General features: G+C 36.8%; 1 protein-coding gene across 2 annotated transcripts in view; it reads right to left on the reverse strand.

Moving 5' to 3' along the window:
* Positions 1-796: 796 nt before the first annotated feature.
* Positions 797-20,539, reverse strand: part of LMBR1 (limb development membrane protein 1) — a 73,688-nt gene continuing 53,945 nt past the window's right edge. For both annotated transcript variants that reach the window (XM_061349491.1, XM_061349501.1), the window contains 8 exons: positions 15,375-15,455; positions 14,277-14,353; positions 13,952-14,029; positions 12,981-13,054; positions 12,619-12,709; positions 11,105-11,171; positions 6,787-6,948; positions 797-4,146 (listed from right to left, as the gene is read on the reverse strand). In XM_061349491.1, the coding sequence (XP_061205475.1) occupies positions 4,064-4,146; positions 6,787-6,948; positions 11,105-11,171; positions 12,619-12,709; positions 12,981-13,054; positions 13,952-14,029; positions 14,277-14,353; positions 15,375-15,455 (713 nt within the window). In that variant the 3' untranslated portion in view covers positions 797-4,063. The remainder of the gene's footprint in view (positions 4,147-6,786; positions 6,949-11,104; positions 11,172-12,618; positions 12,710-12,980; positions 13,055-13,951; positions 14,030-14,276; positions 14,354-15,374; positions 15,456-20,539) is intronic.

Here is a 20,539-nt window from a genome sequence, read left to right on the forward strand (position 1 = left end):
AATACTGTCTTAAGTCAGCACTAAAAGACACTAAAAAAAAAAAAAGCCCAAAAACCCACTAACACCAGAGGGCAGGGGATTTTACTTCCTTAAAGTCTTTAAGGATCACATCAATGCTTTTTTCTTTTTTAACTAAACTAAGCCCATTTCCTTTTAAAGAGGTTATTAACATGGCCTTAGTGTATTGTTTCTGCTCCAGTGACTTCACCAAGATTTTAAAAATTGCTATTTTAAAAATTAGAATGTATGTGAAAGCAAAAGGATTTAACTGTCTTCCTGGATTTGGTGTTTCAAAATGAGAGATGCCAGTCCACTGAGCATAAGGCTCCGTTGCTGTATATATGTACACCACCTGAGCCCACCCACTTCTGGAAGGAGAGAATAAAAGAAAGCAAAATAACCTATAACATTCTTAGAAAATTCAAGGAAAGTCACATGCTTGAAGGTGCCAATTGTTCTTTGTTTCTACCTTATTCCTTTCTAATTTAGATTGCAGATTCTTTTTAGAGAAGGGCCATCTTGCCTTTACTACACGGCACTGGGCACATGTGAAGCTGCTGCAGAGCTGTAAGAGCAAGCAGCAGAGTTCTGGTGGGACATGAGGGCTGCAGCCCCTTCGCTCTCATCACTCCTGGTGATAGACTGGAGAAGAGGCACTCCACAGCATCCTCTCATGTGCTCACCCCATCAAGCACAGGGCTGCACAAGCTCTGTCTGCATGGGCTGGACCAGACCACAGCACACAACCATTCCTCTGCAGTACTTGAGGGGGTACTTTGGAACCAGGCAAGAAAAGCAACTTGTCAAATCCTTTAATTTCTGTCACACTAAGAGTCAACAGGGTAAAAGGTATCAGAGGAACACAGCCAAAGATAAACACCACATTACAGACAGTAAACAAAGCTTCCTATGACTGCAAAAAAACTGTTACTTGTACAGTAACCAATACTATTATTTTTTAGCTTAAAGTGATAAGCATGTGTGCTTTATGCTTAGAAATCCCACACTTAAAGAGTTCTACCACTGCATTTAATATTGTGCTACCAACATGGAATAAAACCAAGAAACGGCTAACTTAAAACACTTCAGTTTACATCTATTTTTTGGTCTTGTGTGGTATCTAGTTGAAGATGGAAGCATTTATGTGCTTTGTGCCTCATAAGAAATGAGGCAGATGTTAATGTTACTAAGATCAGCTGTATATACCTTGAAGGTATAGACCACCTGACTCTACATGAGTCAAAATACTAGGAATGTATCGTCAACATCCATTAATGAATTACCAGTTGCTTGTATTTAAGTGACCATATGCTTCTGTGAAAAGTATACAGTGATCTGTATCTTACACATAGTATATTTGTAGCATTTTACCTGTAAAGAAGCTGTGCATAAGCATGCCATTTTTCCAGGCAGAAGGCGTATTTAAATGTGGACAGTGTCACAATACGAACAGTTGGTTTTAAAACAAAACACTGTCAGTAGTTGCACAGGGTATTTCTGAATTACTTGAAACCACACAGCATCTAAACCACCCTTTAGGTTTCAGTGTAATCTTTACTAACATAGCCTTAACCCACACATCTCTACTATTGCATAAACCAGCAGAAGGGGTGGAAAGGCAAGGCTGTAATGTTTGTTTTGAAAGAGAGTTTTGAATTCTTGCCTGAAACTGTGTTTCTCAGCAGGAACTGTCTCTGCTCTAAGTAACTGCCCAACTCACCTTCAAAAACCACACACACCTCAATCTCATCTTTTCCTGTGTTCTTGGGTCACTGATGCCACGACAAACATCTCTCCAAAAGCACCTAAGAGCAAGACTTATGCTGGTTCATACTCCCTAAATTTATTCCTTAATTTCCTCAGTTCCACAGACTGTATTTATATAACTGTCTTAAAAGTTGTCACAGAAATGTTTTAATAATGCTAACTAGCCTCACACACCACAATTCATCAGCCCTGGTAAGACACAAGGACAATTTTGGTCACACAATCCCTTGCATGGACAAGTGGATATATTTCAGTTATTTTTAACTATAATGCTAATACGTAAGGCTACAAGCTCTGAGGATACCTGAATGCTGCCCCTAAAAAATAGATCTCCCAATATTTTAAATGTAAACACATTTTAAAACAACTTTTAATTACAGCTCCCTGTTCTTAGTTGCAGAACTTCAACTCAAAGATTCCTCGCTAATGTCAGCATTAAACTCAAACAACAGAAAAGATGCTTGTAAATCTCAATGAAATCAAGCAAGTTTTACTTTGTCTTCCAAGACTCAGTACAACACATCAATAGTCAGTTTGGTAAGCCTTGAATTTATACTAATCACACATACACAAAAAATAACTCTCTAGCATCGTATTTACTACAGAAATATTTACATTGTGCCCCAGTATGAGTCAGAAAAGGCAGCTGCAAAAATGAGAAACCCTCATATATACTGGAGCTTGATTTTTGAAGCACTCTAGGGAATAAAAAAAAGAAAAGCTCACATTCACACACCCTCAGCAGTAAGTTCTACAGCCCAGAGCAGTCACCTCAGGGAAACAGCCAAAGGGTTTCTGACACAAGGTTGATCTTATTTCGGAACCACACTGGAGAGCTAGTCATCACCACCTCACCACGCGTAAGACCTCAGGCTACAGACATACTTGTTTTACGGAAATGGGAAATCAACAGGAACGGTATCTGCCTTGCTACACTGAAGGTGTCCCCATTCCAACCTGTTTATAAAGATAACCTGTGGCAGAGCAGGACAAAAGTGTAACCAGATTTTGAATACTTATTTGTGTTTTGGTTGGTGAACTTTTTTCTTTAATATAAACTGCTTGAGGAATTCCTAAGGCTGCAGTAATGCTAAGAAAAGGGATGTAACCACCTACCAACACCATCCTGAATCTAAGGCCTCTGAGCAGTTAAGCTGTAACACTGCAGAAATTCAAATACCAAGATTAAACACACAAGTTTTACTTACCAAGCCACCTACGCTATCTCTAGAAGCTTAGAATTTAATTTATGATATCTACACATATAGGCCTATATACATGTTCATGTGTACATTAAAAAAAACAGGCTACTGAAACATACTGCATTACGCCACTGAACAGAAATCCTGGTAACTACAGTATAAATTCAGAGAAATAATTTACTTCAAATGAAAGAAGACTGTAAAAAACTGCAACGCAGCCTCCTAGGCCTGTGCTACTTGCATTGATTACAAGTACTGCTTATACACAGTAGTTCATAAAGAATTTTACAGGGATGTACTTGGTAGGGAAGTGACCTCCCTGGCATGACAGCTCACAGAACTGTAAGAGCTGTGACAGGGGGTCTACACAGCTTTTTACAAAGCATACTTGGCTCAGATTTAACACTGAAGTTAATTTTCATCTTGTACTTTAATAAGACATTGTCTGACTACCAGTAAAGCAACCTGGTGTTTCTAGCTAAGAACAGAAAGCTGAAAACGCTGGCCTTCCAAGAAAGCTCCGTGACATTTGGCTGTGAACAGCCTGCTGTATCCAGCATGAAAGGACTGTGATCTCTATACATTACTGCTATTTTTAACATGTTCTTAGTGGAACTGTTTATCTACTGCCAAGGATATCTACTCCAGGTAGTTTACGTTTCCAGTAAGGGTCATAGTGGGCTCGAAGCGTACCCTTTTTGCTGCTGTTTTTTTTTAACCAAGTCCCAGAGTTATTCGCTATAGCTGTGTCTGTATAACACAGGAGGTACTACACATTCAAATGGTACCAGGTTTGTTCTAAAGATGTGAGACTTTCAACAAATATAAAGGAATGAATTATTCTCTTCAGCTTCCAGTCTTCAAGGCACCTCCTGCATTAACTTACCAGGAAATAAACAAGCAGACCAAAAGTTCACTGGAAAGAGAAGAATCTGATATACCTAACGTTCTCAGAAGCACACAGCAACAAAGAATGAGACTTAGGTTGGACCCAAATTATCAACAAATAAAAACCAATATAAAAATGCTGATGAGATGACAGGAATGCCATGAGGTTGATGTTTTCGGCTTTGTTGATTGCAGGCGATTGTTAATCACAGTGTTTTCTGATGCCCATTTGCAGATGGCTTTGTCTCCAAGTCTCTTGGATTATTTGATAGATGAAGTTTATCTAATCCTGTAAAACATTGCACAATGAGAAAAAACTGATTCTCCCATGCTTCATGCAGACAGGTATTCAGAAGAATGCATACAAACCAAATTCTACTTTGTGATAAGGACTTCCGTTAAAGACCAGAACAGATTATAGCTCTGGTAAGAATTACTTCTGGGATATGCCCTCAATTGCATTTTAAGTGAAAAAAGTCCATCACAACAGACAACCATAGGAGGGAGAGAGGCCTAACTTCACATTGCTTAAATCTGATGTTCAGAACTGAGAAAGACTTACAATACTCTACTCTGTCAATTTACAAAGAACAACATAATTACCTAAGAATATTTCTTTTAAAGTAAAGCTGCTTTCTGAAGAGCATCCACTCATCTTCAGATCACTGGTGATGACCTCATTTCTCCAACCTGTTTATATGTCTAATAATATTTTTAGGCCTACATTATTATCTCTATTTCCAGCCATTTATTCTTATTACATCATTCTCTACTACAAGCGCTAATTAAGGTCTCCCATCCTGCCCCAGGAAAAGTAGTTAAACTGCTCTTTTTTTTGAAGGAAGGTGGGGAAAAATGGCACATTCAGCCATTATCTACAAGAGGCATAATGTCAGTCCTTCCTTGCTTGCTACGGTTTCTCTCTGAAGTCTCCTATCAAGTCTCTAAGGATCAAAAATGGAAAGAGCTTCTTACTCATTTAGCATAGACCATATAGAACATCTTGCTGAAGTACCATAATGTACCAAGCCAAATTTCTTGCATCACTGCAATTCCAAAATTGACTGCACTACTCAAAACAAACAAACAAAACTCCTCAGTATTGTATTACTTGTAAGTCCCAATATTACATGAACTCTTTTGGTCACAGGTCTACAGCAGGATGTTTACTTCCAATTAGCTATGACATTCCACCAACCTCTACCCCTCAGCATCACAGTTCCCGATATATGGGAGAAATAAGAACACAAATTTTGGTTCTCATTCTTCGAGTTCCATGTGACATTCTTTAATAGACACTGTTTGTTATGCACAGCACTGAAAACAAACCCAGTTTGTGTCAGGAAACCTGCACTCTTCAGGATTTATAACTTCCTGCTTATGTCAAATGTAAACCTTTTACCAATTACTTTTCCATTTTGATCACAATATTTACACAAAATCACGTGTAAAAATATGCGACAGCAAGTGGCCAAAAACACCCCTAAAAAATCCCTTAGAGTGGTGCTATCCAGTAACAATTATCCTACTACATCTGCACACTGAAGTTTGTTAATTTGCCTAGATTTTTTAACTAAACACTGTATATTTAATACAGTTATGTGCCATGAATTATCAAGATAAACCTTTTAAATCATTTGCTTTAAGAAAGAAACTTTAAAGTTTTACCAGACCTGTTGCTATAAGCCCATGCTGACTGATGTTAATTTATTTCCTTCAGAGCTCTGTAACAGCCATGACATTATACAAAGTAATCCTTTTACAGTCAAAACAGTTTTCCCCCCCAAAAAATTAGGATTAGGCAAGTCAACTGAAAGAGATGAATCAAGGTCTTCTCATAAAATAACCTTAACTAAAAGCTGGGGGATAATGTCACATACATCATACTTGCATCATGTATCTGTCTCAATCAACAATGGAACTTCTCTGAAAACACTTTTGGCATAAAAATCAATGGAGAGATTTACACAGCCCTGGTCCACTAATCCATTCCCCTGGAGCTTCAAAACTCAACAAAAATCACGGAACAGCTTGTTTTAGTCCTACGCTATCAGTCATTTTGTATTTCCCTATTTAGTAGGTCTGATTTTAACTTAATTGCCACCGGTAGAAGTGCACTCTAGGAAAATGCTTGGATTTTGTTTACCAGGGTCGCAACTGTGGAAAGCAGTAACTGGTGAAAACGAACAAACTAACATTTTAGACACTACAAACTGAATCCACAGCTATAAATAACACTGAAGTTTCACCATTAGTCATTTCAATTTCAGCAAATACTATTCCAGGGTTCTATAGAGGTAGGAGATTCATTAATCACCAAAGATAAGATCTAGTAAAATCATGATTGCTAAATATGTACATTTTAGCCTCTTAATATAAAATATGTTTCAAGTTTTCTTCTATGAAAAAAAAAATAAATGCGCAATTTGATCTAAATTTTCATGATATCAAGCACAGGTTTTACTCAATCAGTTACTAGGATTCTGTATATTCTGTAGAAAGATTTTCTGAACAGGTAGTGCTCAAAAAAGGCACCACAACAAGGCAGCTTAGACTGCCACTAAACTATTTTTAGGGAATAAATTGCTTTAAACACAAAAGAAAACAGCAAACCCACACATAAGTGGAAGCTGCATTTGCAAATCATTCCTAGGTAGCAACTGGAATGTTTCTGTGCTCTCTAAGTCTGATAATCTAACTGCAGACCAGGAAGTATATGGGCACATCATTAATATCAACACTGTACATTAGCTCTCAACTCTAAAAAAATACCACAAAGCTGTGCATTCTCACACCTTAACTTCCAGAAATGTCCACGAAAAGAAACTTCTGTCAGTTGTCACAGAAACTTACCAGTAGCACATCAAGGTATCAAACACTGGAAAAAGGAAAAGTTCAAGTACAAACTACATTTTCAATGCTGTATTACCTAATGCCTTCAGGAGCTCTTCTCGCACAGCAGAAGTGAACTTTCTGACCAGACATAATGTTGTCATGATAGCAAAGAGCAAGTTGTAAGATAATACAATATAGAAGTTTCCCAGCCAGTTAAACCTTCCGAAGTCTCCAAGCAGATCAAATCTGGTGATTCCTGTTAAAATCGCATTTAAGGTTCACATCAAAGTTTTTATCACATTGTTTAAGAAACACAAAAACATCATTGTTACATTTTTTACATATGGAAGCAAAATTCAGACAACACACTACTTACAGCAGACACATGGTTGAACACAAAAGACAATGTTCTCAAGGTCATTTTCCATTTCATTGACCAATATAAAACTGTAAGACACACTTATCAAAGTGTTTAAGAATTCCTAGTGAAATGCTTGAACAATGTGATTTTAAGTGAGCTGTCTATTTAGATAAGAATTCTGCTTCTTTAACTTCAGTAAATATAACTCGAAGAGAAAAATAACAGTATTAATATAAAAACTGCTTGAAATCTCAGTTCCTATGAAATCCATACCTATTCCAGAAAAGGATGAAATGCATCACAGGCTGTCTTTATTAAAAATACAGGTAGCAAAAAGCCTTTCCATTAGAGCCACAACATCTTACAGCAAACACTGTCTTTGTAAGAGGTGGTTTTTTTTGGAGCCACTGCTTTTGAAATCAAAGTTCAAAGACATCCTTCCAACTGCAGTTTTTCTCCTAGACCTACCCACCACTACAGCCACTGAGCATTTACACAGAAGGAAAAGAGTTTGGCTGAAAGATAGTGCTGACAGGTGTTCACAGTGGACCTCATAACACTGATGCCTGCGCTTTAGTGCTGATCAAAGGCTAGTCAATCACTACAGCTAAGTGAGCAAAATTCTTCCAAAACGTGGAAGTGTTTATGAGCTGCAGGGTGCATCCCAGAAGGCAGAAGAGGAAGAGCCATCAGCTGTTCCTCTGTTAGGCCTACATCAGGACTGTACTGAATAAAGGGCAGAATATTGAGATGATACCCCAACAACAGCTGTCTAGGATTGATGAGCCACTATATTCCCCAAACAGATCTGCACAGACGATGTTGATGCGTGCTCTCACAGTTGAGACCACCAGTGAAAAGGAAGGAAGCTTTCCTCACCAAAGAGCTGAAATGGCAGCAGAAAACTAGGCAATCAGAAAACAACCTGGCTCAGAAATTCCTGGAAGCGAGTTTCCTATCATCCTATTTTGAAAAGGTCTGGGGGCTTTGAAGAGCCATGACTTAAACAGTGATAATAAATGAAGAAAGGCAGAACTAAGGGTCAGTTATCCTCCTCTCAAGGGTAAACCTGGCACTTCTGAATCTCATTGTACCTTGATACTCAAGACTTACAGCCAGCTATCACAATAGTAAGAGATACAAACGCTCCTTGTACCCAGCATCAGTCATTTATATTAAGAACATGGGGATCAAATTTGACATCCAAGAAAAACATGTTAAAAATTAAGAAAATGAAAAGCAGGATAAAGAAAAAGAAAAATGTCACTGAAGCTGATCAAATTAGCAAGAGAAGCAGAGAGAAATATCAAAAAAGCACAGAAGGTCTTAGCACAAAATGAAGAAACCAGCTGACTGAATTAACTGGTAAACGGATGAAGGACAATAAACACAAAGCTGCTTTCACACTTGAAGGCAAACACTGTCCTTAACATTCTCAAAAGCAGCCATGTTTTCATCAGACTGTAGAGATACAGGAAAATTGAGAAAGTCAAGTTTGAATGTAGAGCCTTCCAGATCCTTAAAGGAAAAGAAACAAAACAGGTAGAGCACTGGGTGAAGAGTTCTCTGGAAAAGAAAGAATACTCCTTGCCACAATGAGGTTCAAAAGAGTATCTAGCAATAGAGCAGGCATTGTAAAGGACAAACAAAAAATGAAGCCTGACACTTCTATTAGAACATGTGGGAAAAATATTGCTCATTAATTACATTTTTCTCTTGAAATAAAGTCACTGCTCATTAGAAAAGATCTGACAGTATCATTTTGTGCATCTGCGGGAAAAAAGAATTAAAAAGCTTTCAGTGACTTTCTGATAGAAGTATCTATGCAGCCCACAGAGAAAAGAATTTGCAAGACTGCAATCTGAAAAATTATCAGTAGCTGAACAGAAAGCAAAAGCTCTAGTGGACACAAATAGATACCCAAGAAAGCTGGCATTAGTTTGCCAAAAACTATTAAAGAATTATTTAGGTTAAAAAAAACCCCAAAGAACAACTATGTTTTTAGATTTTACATGCAAATAAGTTCAAAAATCACTATTTACTTAAACCATAATACTTGAGTGGAATTCTGGGAAAACTTTGTATATTAGAAATTTCAGTTTTGTTTGCACAACTCTTTGTTTCTGTTTTCTGTAAAGTGCCCTGCTTCCAGTTTGTTTCTCAGTGTTTAGCAATATGGTGCTGGTGTGAAACATTTTTGAAGGAGGACTATTAAAAGGCTAAAAAAGGTGTTAACTTATTTCAGTAAAAAACTTTCCTGGAGTTCTATGAGAATTATTAGAGACCTACACCATCTACATATCCAATATGAATGTTATGTAAAACTTGCAAACTTGTACAAAATTCTAGTCCCATTTTTAAAACTTGAAAAACGTCAGTACACGTGTTAGATAACTTCTGCTTTTTTACCCTTCCCATAATGAAGAAGTCTAATCTTTCCCATATAGTCTAGAAACTTGCTTTTTTAATAAAGTGAAAAGGTTATGAATCTGCTTAACATATTTATTTCTTTTCATCTATTCAATGCCACAGGGCGGTAGCATGTAGTGCAACGCACTGATATTTTTGCAAAGCGCCACATGACTCACTGTACCCTAATACACTCTATTAATCCTGTTTGGACAGCTGTGACTGTGCATTTGTTAGCTGTGTGTTAATTGTTCCATCTTTTTTCCTCTTTTTATTTATCTCTATGGCAAACTATTCAGGAATTTCATTTGTTAGTCTTTTTTCCAAGTGAGTTTTACAATTAATCTGTTTCCTATGAGACAACAATGCACCCAGCATGTATACTTACTTCCACAGAATCCATTTATTATCAACTGTTAATCTCACAGATCATTAACAATTATTTCTCTTTAAACAAGGCATGAATGCAGTAACTTAGTGGATACGATACTAATGTTAAATTCTGTTCTAAATCACTAATTTTTCAACATGGAATCTTGCTCTTAAGTGCTAGAATTTTTTTACTTGTAAGAACTTTATCGTACTGGCTATACTTTAAAAATGCACTATTTTAAGTATTAGAATTGCCCTTTTGCATTTGTGAAGCTTTCCTACAGATTTTTAAAACATGAGCTCTGTAACGTGTATTTTCAGATTCAACCCTCCAAAGCACGTTAGAGATGGGGTCTTTGTTTGTTATAGAAATGATCTAGTAAATCTAATAAAACTCATCTATAGACATATACAGCATGAAGACATACAGTATGACTTACCAGAAAATATTAACTACTCTTGATTTGACAGTATTCTGGTTGAAAATAAGATGAACTACAGAACTACATGGTACACATTACTGATCTGTGCACTTAAACTGACCTGAGCTTAAACTCCTAAGCTTGTACTAAAGATTCATATAGCCTGTTGTGTAGATTATTGTTTTATTTCATTCACTGTTCCAAATGAAGTGCACATTACCTGAAGGTATTCTATACTACTTAAACATGTGACAGGCTTGCAACCTAACTTCAAGAAATCAAGTTGAAGATTACCTAACTAAACAAAGTGAAGATACAAAGCACCTTGTCTTACCAAACAGTTAAAACAGTTTTTCCACTTCAAATGCTATTGCCAGTTCTTAGCTATAAAATCAGAACTTCTTCAGCTCTACTATGCTGGACTCCAAATTTTTATATTTGAGAACTGAAGTAACAAAGAATGCAAGCAGGTTATTTTAAGAAGAATTAAAGTAGCCTAGTATCATTGTTTAGGGTTTTTTTCCCCATGAAAACTGAGTACTATAATGTCACAGTGAACATGAAACTATTTTATACTGCCTTAATCAAGCAGTTGACATATCTGCTTTTCCCACCAGAAGTTTAAAAACCTACCTACCTTTTTAAAAGAGTATATTCTGTAAAAAATGTTCAGCATCTTTTTTTAGAATGTATATACTGCAGTTTATATATGTAAAATGCATGTTCAACAGCTCATGTTGGTGTAGAAAAGGCCACACATACATGACCTTTCTATGGGTTTTTCTTTGGTTTTGTTAGTGCTATTAAACATCCTTTATTACAAGGTGTTGTACTTCTACTTCACTTACCCAATGTTCTTGACATCACTGGCAAAGCAGAGCTCAGCACCAAGATTGAGACACAGTTTCCAATGATCTGTTTAAAAATGACAGACATTTAAATTAGCTATGGGACTGCTGAAGAAACACAGTGGTCAAGATGAGAAAGAAGAATTCCTGAAAGTTACATTCTTTAAACCTAACCTAAAGCAATTTACAGTAAGATATTGTTAGTCCTGCTCACTCCTGCCACACTTCTCCATCTGGTGTTATACAAGATGAAGATGACCCAAGGGATGAGGTAAAAAAATCAAACATGTAATCATTTGCTTTTAATCATACTTAGATTTAAAATAATTCAAGACTACCATGTTGCAAAGCATCAATTGTTTACTTAATTCCTGAAACCTTTTGATAAAAGACCCATTCCACAGGCTTAGAATAGATGACTGATACATCAGCTTAAGCTTTGTAGGTAACTGCTTGCAGGATTAGCATTATTTAAAAAATTACAACAAAGAGCTTCCTTTCAATTGAATGCCTGTTGACTACTTTAAACAGAAGAAAAAAATTCACAGCTGTTAGATTTTACTCCAGTTTTTGTAAAGCCTTTATAAAGAGTAATTGAAACTTTCTCTCACAACAGATCACTTTCTTCAGCTCTAATTCTATCAGAATCTAAAATAAAATAAAAAATGACATAAAACCCAAAACCTTCTTGAAAGTAGGCAGACATTCCTGCATTCACTGTTTATTTCCACACTATTCCGTGTGTACTGTAAACAATTAGTAGAAAAACATTAAGAATATCTCCCTATTAGCTACTACAACCATTCTGTGTGTTTACTTTCTCACTTTCAGCCCTTTATGGTAAAAATGTCTATTCACTACTTTAAAAACACACAAACAACCAACAAACAATAAACACAAAGAAAAAAGAATTAAATTTGTCATCCGTTCCTTGGTTACTGAACACCTCTCCTTGTCAGTTGTGGGAATATTCTACCAAAAACCTAACCATGTTCCTCTGCATTAGGTAACAGCACTTGTTATTCTGAAGCCAGTGCTAAATTGTAGAAAGTCAAATTAGTCTCAGACTGCAAAATGCTGCTGAACACACCTCCTCAGTCTTAGTTTAAATTATTCAAATTTGAATTACTTTGTCTGTATTACTTCTAGCAACCAAGTTCTTTGGATTTCAAACAAGCTCCCTGAAGTACAGTTAGCACAATCAAAGTTACTCATTAGCAATACGCTTCCTTTGAACAAAGTTCTTTCACTAGCTTTTCTATAGCTAGTTAACAAGCTCTGCTATTCCTGGCTTTTTACAAGTGAATGGATGCCATCCAAACTAAACAGAGCACATCCTTTTTCCCACTCATTCAGCATTTTGAAAATCTTCCAGTTTGTGTTTACCCAGCTTACAAACAAATACTGATCAGACAAATGAGCCATTCAGGGTAATTACTAACTAAAAGAGTGAGTTTGCCTTGGGTGGCAAGGAAGAGGAGAAGGGGCCATCACCATAGCAGACTTTATCTTACCTTTGTCATAGTTGTATCATCCTTCCTGGGAGTAAAATTCTCAAAAAACCGAAGACTGTAGAAGCCGACGACAGAGGACACCATAAGATAGCTGTGAGAATCAAGGAAAAAGGGACCGCCAAGGAATGCACGTTTCACTCAAGTTCTCAGCAGACTCCTAAAAGTCTGCTTTTAAGAAGTGAAGGGAAAAAAAGAAAACCCACACACAAAAAAAAGCCCAGCAACAAAAAACAGAAACATGCTTGAGTGCTTGAGAAGGACTGGTCTGTCTCTCCCCATGCAAGTGTCTGAGTAAATTATCAATGTCCCTGAAAACTGGACAGAATACTTGTTAACAGACAGAATTCTTCAAGAAAGGATACAAAATCAAAATGATTTCAAGTGCTGCTCCCACAAAACCAAAGGTGGACAGGGATGCATTTCCTATTCCAGGCCCCTATAAGGAGAAAAGTATTTTGTATAATTTAGTAAGATACACGCAACTGTGTCATAAAGTTAACTTTTACCAGGACAGAAAAACCTAATGTCTTACATGAAGTAGTCTTTTCTCAATTCAGTGTTTAAGGGGCATTTTGCTGTTCTAACCTTCAAGTCTCCCATCCTATGCAATGGCATTAGCCAGCTTTCAAACCTGAGTGAAATGTATTACTAAGACAGAAGGTACAGTGATTCATATTTTACGCATACAGCATGCCACCATGCTACATTCCATACCTACTCCATTACTGTGGGAACTAAAATAAGTGGTTTCAAAAGGTAGCACTTCCAGTTGTTCACAATACACGGGCAGAGTGGCCATCACCGCTAGAAACCTTGTATAGCCCTGCAAACTCACATACAGTGATACACAAGGAAAAGCATTACTAAGTTAATACAAAAATCTTCATGATTAAAGACACTACAACTCCTCAGTGTGCTGTTCTTTACTTTCTTCAAGGACTTTTATAATAAAAGATGAGAAAATGTTGTATTTTAAGTGGAACACAAACCAAGATAAGCTTTTTGTATTCGTTTTTAACATAGTTTCTTAAATTGAACATTTCTTGTCCATAAAAATGTAGAAAACATGAAGAAAATGCAACTCCAGATTAATGATTTACTTTAGTGAATCACTGTATCTTCACTAAGATTCTGGACTAGTTTTATCAAGAACACACCATAACATGTCATGTAATAAATGTTTATGTGTGCACAAGGACAAAACCTAGAAGCAAAGTCAAGGCAGAGGCTCATTTGTTTCCACGTTATTAAAGCAGAAGTTCTCACTTGCACTTTCCTAAGGGCTCCAAAGCTTTACTAAAGTTATGAAAATCATACATAAAGTTTACTTTACCCCTGATCCCTTTGGCATTGCAGTCTCATCAACCAACAGGTAAAGAATGTTGAGAGCAACTAAGAGGACTGAGATGGACTGTAAGGAAGCATAAACAGTCTTGTTATTTAAAAGTATTCCACATTTTTAAAATGTATATATTTATCCTCACCAGATTTTGTAGTGTTAAGGTTTTAAAAAAAAAAAAAAAAAGGTTCAAGAGAAGAAAGTCAAATTTGTTGTTTAAACACACATTATTCAATTTCAAAACTATCCTCCCAGATGACAAAGAATTCTTCATACTTTTCATTGGGGAAAAAAAGGAAAAAAAGGCAAAAATTCTTACTGTCTCAATCAGTAGCAGTATCATAACAGCTGGATAGACTAAATTCCTTTCCCAAGCAGAAGCTTTTTTCCTCCTTTCTGTTCAGAGGAGAAAACACAGAAGCTTAATACTTGGAATAATACACATAAACATCACTCAGCTGTCTATAAGCACTTGTAACTACAGTTAAGAAAAGTAATCTTATCTTGAACTGATAGCAACCAGTTCAGAAAAATACCCACCCTGAAGAGCTGTACAAAGAAATGCCAAAAACATGAAGCCTCTTTAGAGAAAGGCTGGACAGACAGGGAGAAGGAGATTTTTTTTTTACTGTTTACAGGCATGTTTTACCACAGCACTTCCCCCCCTCTCCCCCTGCATGCAGCAGTTCTGCAAAGGTTAAAATATACCTAATGCTAAATTATGCTGTTTACATGTATATTCTAGTACAACCTAAGGGGACAGAAGATAATTTCAAATATTCAAACAGTATTTTCCTCTTACAACATAAGGCAAGACAGACAAGACTAACTCACTGCTCACCACTAGGTACATCTAAAAAGAAAACCCAACTTTTTCTTCCCAGTTTTAAGTTATCCCACCAAAGCCTGCAAACCTTTGAATAAATAAGGAGACTCCTGTCAAGCAGCTGCCATTACCAGAAGTATCGCTTTTCAGTTTTAAAAGACACAAACCTGCTAAGAATTATTTTACCGTTCTTCAAAACAACCTGACTTTTATAGAAGTAATTCAGAAACAGAGGAAAGTAACATCTTAGGTTATTTCAAATAATCATAAGTGTATCATTACAAGTATGAAAAAACATGCTATTGAGCTCCATGCAAGTAAGTGAGTATGTTACAATTTTTCTAAAGTTACGTTAAAAGTAAGATTCAATTCAGACTCCCTACTTCAATTTGTTTGTTAGAGGGGTGTAATGATTCCGTGTAATGCAATTGTAGAAACTATGATGATTTGAAAGGATTGCAAATGCACAAATTTGATTAAGAACAAAGTGGAATCGATCAAGTGAACTGCTACAAGCTAAACACAACATCTTAAGGTCACTTATTAAACCATAATCCACATGAAACAGTAGGAGGGAAAAAAGTGTATTACCTAGATTTGTTTTCCTGCTTTTCACCTTTTCAAGCTCCCATTCCAACTCTGCTGCCTGGTATTCCACCGTGGAAGATATACCTATTAACACAGAAGACAGAATTTTCTTTTGGATGAGACTAACTGTAGTACTGTAAAACAGACTGTGACAATTCAGATTTAGGAAGCATCACATAGAACACTTGTGGCTTTAAACTGTAGGTGTTTGAAACTCTTCAACTACTTTTCAAAACAGAGGCTTAGTCGAGAAACCTCTAAGTCTGCCTAACCAGAAGGGTTCAACACAGAGGTTTTGCAGCGTGACCTTCTTTGATCCCTGCCTATTCTGATGGCTGGCTGCTGCAAGAACTAAGACCAGCTACCGCTGAAATGCCACACAGGTCCAAAACCCTGTTATGGTGTGGCAGCCTGAAACTGGATTTCTCAAATGCCTCATTCTTCTATCTCTCGATGATTCATATATCAAGATGCAAAGAATCTCTCGATGTTCTTCAAGTGCATTATTATTATTTGGCAACTTGAAGACAAAGTGGACCATTGCTCCAAACTAAGTAAGCTGGTGACTAGACCTCCAGTTTCAGTTTGTGCCACTCCATCCCTTTCCCCAGTCCTTTTTCCCCAGCAAACTCAGTTTCCACATTGCTGACCGGCTTGTTGACTTATCTTCTTCTCATATCTGTTCACCCAACTTGGTCAGTCAGTCTTCACTACAGAGTTCCCTCTGACAACCACAATCAGATCTTCCTCACAACCACATGTGAGATCACATTCTTTCACTTCCTTTTTACAGTTCACAGCACAGACACATCCCTAATTGTGAAACTACTCAAACTCTCCTCTGCACCAGCTGAAAACTGACAACTGTAATATAAATTCCTCTCTCCCTTGCTGATTTTTGGCCTAAAAGCTGCTCAGCAACTCTTCCTCCTATCTGTATATGGGCTCTAGGAAATCCAGCCCATTTTCCCTCTCCATCCTTTTCCTTTTCTGCCTCCCATTCTCTTCCAATCACCCATTTTTTCCAGTGCAAGCACACTGTGGTTTCTCCCCTGGATTCCAGTTCCTATACAAACGTGCACAGTGTTGAAGTACTGATATAGCTCTGGAATGCTGATTAGAGATCTGCTGTTTCAGTTCTGATCTCATCATACTTTAACCTTTGCAATCACATACTGGAAATATTCTTCCCAGCATAAGTTAGAAACACTATCCTTTTGCCCTACTTTCATCCCTTGTTTCTGTATAATCTCACCTGACAATATGTTAAGAGGGCTCATATTTTCCCTGTCTGTTCCAAGACAGTCTCTCTCTGTGGCAGCGACAGTTCAAGGTCTTAATAAACCGTAAGTCCTGTTATCTTCTTTCTCCATTTACATTGATGCCCTTCACCTCATGACCATTCCCTACCTTTGACCTCACCTTTGACTGTGGGCTAACCTGTAATAGCACCATGCTCCCAGTACCTGTTTTAAATACACTCCAATAAATTTCTGAGACTCTTAGTCTTGTCCAGGCTTTTGTCTCGTATCTTCATCATCCACCTACAAGAACTAAACAGCACTCAGCCTACTGGCAGACTAACACTACTTTATATTCCAGTCTCATTATTTCCTCATTTTCTGTTGTCTGCTCATCCATCCAGCAATCTCAGTACAAGATAAGAAGGTAAATTTCTCATCCCATCCAGCTCCCACATTCTCCATGTTACAGCACAGTGAAGCCCGACCTGAAAACCTCAATATAGAAGAGTATTCCTTGAACTTAAAAAAAAAAAAACACAAATGTTTTATTCTTTTTATTTCAGAGTATTCCCACTGATTTTCTCAATGCAGACAAACTATAAATGAGGCATCCAGCTGTTTCAAAAACTGATTAAATGTTTAATTGCATGCTTCTTTCATACACAGTTTTGCACATAACACAACTGCTGTGCTATGCTTAAACATTCATTTTTTGTATCAGTGACAAAATGTGTATGATGCAATAGTTAGAGCTTCACATATATACATATCTCAAATTCCAGGACCAAGCAGCAAGACCTACAAATGCTGTTTTCTACAATTTCTATTCACTTGAAGTACCTGCAATATGAATGTCAGTTTAACGTCTGTGTATTTAAAATAAGTAATCATAATATGCAGGTTTTCAGAAAAAAAGATGGCTTTAAAGGATCTAATTATCATTATAAAAATAAGCTGATAAAAGTCTAAACGATCTATTTTATAGAATGATTAATTACTATAAGTTGAGAAAAAGGATAGCTATACAGCTCAGTGGGAAAAGTCTCAAAACCTTTAATAGAAGCAGCTGAAAAAGACAAAATACAAGTTAGCATCTTACATTTTCTTCTTCTACATAATTGATTTAACAGTCTCTGAGAAAATGCTTTATTGAAGATATATGTTGTTTCTAACCCTCACTATAAAAATCTAGAACTTAAACAACTGATATTCATGGGAGTATTTCCAACAAAGTCAGCACAATTACATTAGGTCCCTAAGAGATACGTCAATAGAAATTCTGAATCATATTTAAGTGCTGTTGTAGTTCCTCCTTAAAAATAGTAGCAAACAACAGATTGCTATACAAAAGGATATTTTACGACAGGGGAAGGCAAAGTTTCAGATCAGTCAAAAGAGTATTTGAAAAGGATGCAGCTAAATTCTTAAAAGCTCTATAACATTAGCTTTATTTCAAACATGCACAAAGTTCAATGTCAGCGCTGTCTAGCCAATAAATCAAATCAGTAGACAAGACTTGTTTGGACTAGCAATGAAAAGTTAGAAGGGATTCTCCAAGAAAGCCACAAAGCAGCTCATTTAAGGTCAATTTAACGGTATTATTCTGTTTTTCTTCCAGCCCTGACATAAGATTTCAGTACCTCAAAGGAAATTGTAAGAGTATCTATTTGCATTCCCCCTAGGTGATTGGCAGTTCAACACCAATTAGTTCAAAATTACACTGTTACTAGCGTGCAATAAAAACAACACCTTTCATCTTTCTTACATAGGTAAGGATACCTTCAGAGCCAATAACTTTGATCAAGTAAGTATTTTTGATCCTACCCCACCCGTCTCTTTGGATTCAGGAAAACTAATAGCTGAAGGCAACTTTTTTCTTTTAATATAAAAAAGTCCCAGCTTTATTCTTTGACTGTAGGAGTGATGTGGGTACTGAAATATAATACACTGGAAACAAACATTTTCCCAAAGCCCAGTGTATCTTCAACAGATAAAAATACTAGGGTAGATAACACAATCAAACTTTCCCCTCCCTCCTCCTCCAATTTTCAGTTATACACTGTAGACACCTGAGAAGGAAGAAAACTGGTTTCCGCAAAGAAGATAAGCAGTTTCACGGTTACATGTATTTTCAAATATGAAGAGCTTTACAGAATACTCTTTATCAACTGCATTAGAGTCACAATAGTTACACCTATATGAATCAAGAACGGCACCAGCTCACACAGCTTAACGTTTTTCCTCCTCTGAAAACAGGCTTATGTTAGCCCTTTCCCATGTCCAGACACTGTCTGAGGAAGCATTAATTATGCCTGGGTAAAGCAGTGCTAGGAGTGTGATAGCAATTATTCTACCAAGGGGAAAATAAAATAAACATCAGCATTGACAATCACAAAGTATCACTTATGCCTGTGCTCCGGTCCTCTTCAGTTTTAATAAAAAAAAAAACAAAATCAACTTTTGGCTTATACGTACAAATGCGGTATATATTTTAAAACACTTAACTGCAAAACTGCCTGGCAGGATCACTTAAGCACATGTGTTTCCACTACTACAACTATGGAAGAATTGCAACAGCCATGGCACAGGAAGCATATAGCCTAATGTACCTGCTCTGATAAAGCAACACAAATACTTGCACATTTGTGTGTTAAGTCACAGACTATGACCTCTAACATCACAGCACTACGTTTACCGATGCAATTAGCACAGCACCTCTAGTTGTACATATTTTATAAAGATGCAGGAAACATGATAAACATGAGTCTTCATCATTCTGGCAAAAACTGTCTATTTTTCTGGGTATAATTTGTACATATTAGAAAGACTTCTGACAGAGAAGATGAAACTTCACACTTAATTGAGAGCCATACTTGAAATTACTTAAATAATTACTCACAAAGATTTTGCAGAGTATATTCTTATGCACATAACATACTGCCCCTCACCTACAAACTATATCCAAGTTTAGATTATTATTTACTTTTCAGCTAGAGGCCATTAATCTTCTCCATACATCAAGCTATGGTTTTCCAAGCACTCCTTCCGACTGTGGTGTCAATACATTCCCTCAGCATGTGAAACAGAATTCAGTTCCCTTTCCCATCAAGGAACGTTTAAGCTCTGCGTCTTTCACCTCTCATGAGTAGGCTGGTGAGAGCTCTGTGAAAAATGGGCATGCTGCAGTTCCACTTTATGTTGAAAACGTTATCAATTCACTGAGAAAACCTAGTCTTTTGGCTAGTAGTGAGGAGAGCTACCTGCACACATCCTAAATCCAGACCCCATTAGTAAATGCCTGCAAACAGACTAGGTGTACCTCACAAGTAATATACTAAACTGCAATATAAACAACTGTCACAGACTTCCACGCAGAACAGCAGCAGGCACTTATCACCTAAATAATCACATTCTCCACCTGAACAGAGGAAACAACTCTGCACTACATTTAATAGATACAGAAAAGTGACCCAACAGTTATTCAGGTATTGCTTTTCCTGTACATAAGCACAACCACCATGACAACATAAAATATTCAGTAACAAATATTTTACAGTTGCTAGCTAACATCAAACACACAGAACAATAATTATACTCCACCACAGCTTCAAAGACATTCACTGTACACACTTTTTGTTATCTGTATGTGAATGCATATATATATATATCTCCATGTCAGTATGAAAACCTAAGCTCCTAAAACAGCAAAGGTGAACATTACTTCTACACAAAGAAGTCACTAGTCCTCCACAAATTTTAAACGCTGGAATAAAGACGACCACCACGATCTGCCGCTATAAAAGGTACTTTCCCTGACCAAGCAACTTCGAAAACAGATTTACTGAGACTTGAAAGAAGAAAAGATTGAGATATATGACAGAGGACTTAAGAGAGAAAGGCAGGAAATTGAGAAAATTAAGGCTA

This window comes from Neopsephotus bourkii, unplaced genomic scaffold (assembly GCF_033783945.1).
Source record: "Neopsephotus bourkii isolate Nb327-2 ecotype Australia unplaced genomic scaffold, CSIRO-AGI_Nbou_v1 NB_53, whole genome shotgun sequence".
NCBI lineage: Eukaryota > Metazoa > Chordata > Aves > Psittaciformes > Psittacidae > Neopsephotus > Neopsephotus bourkii.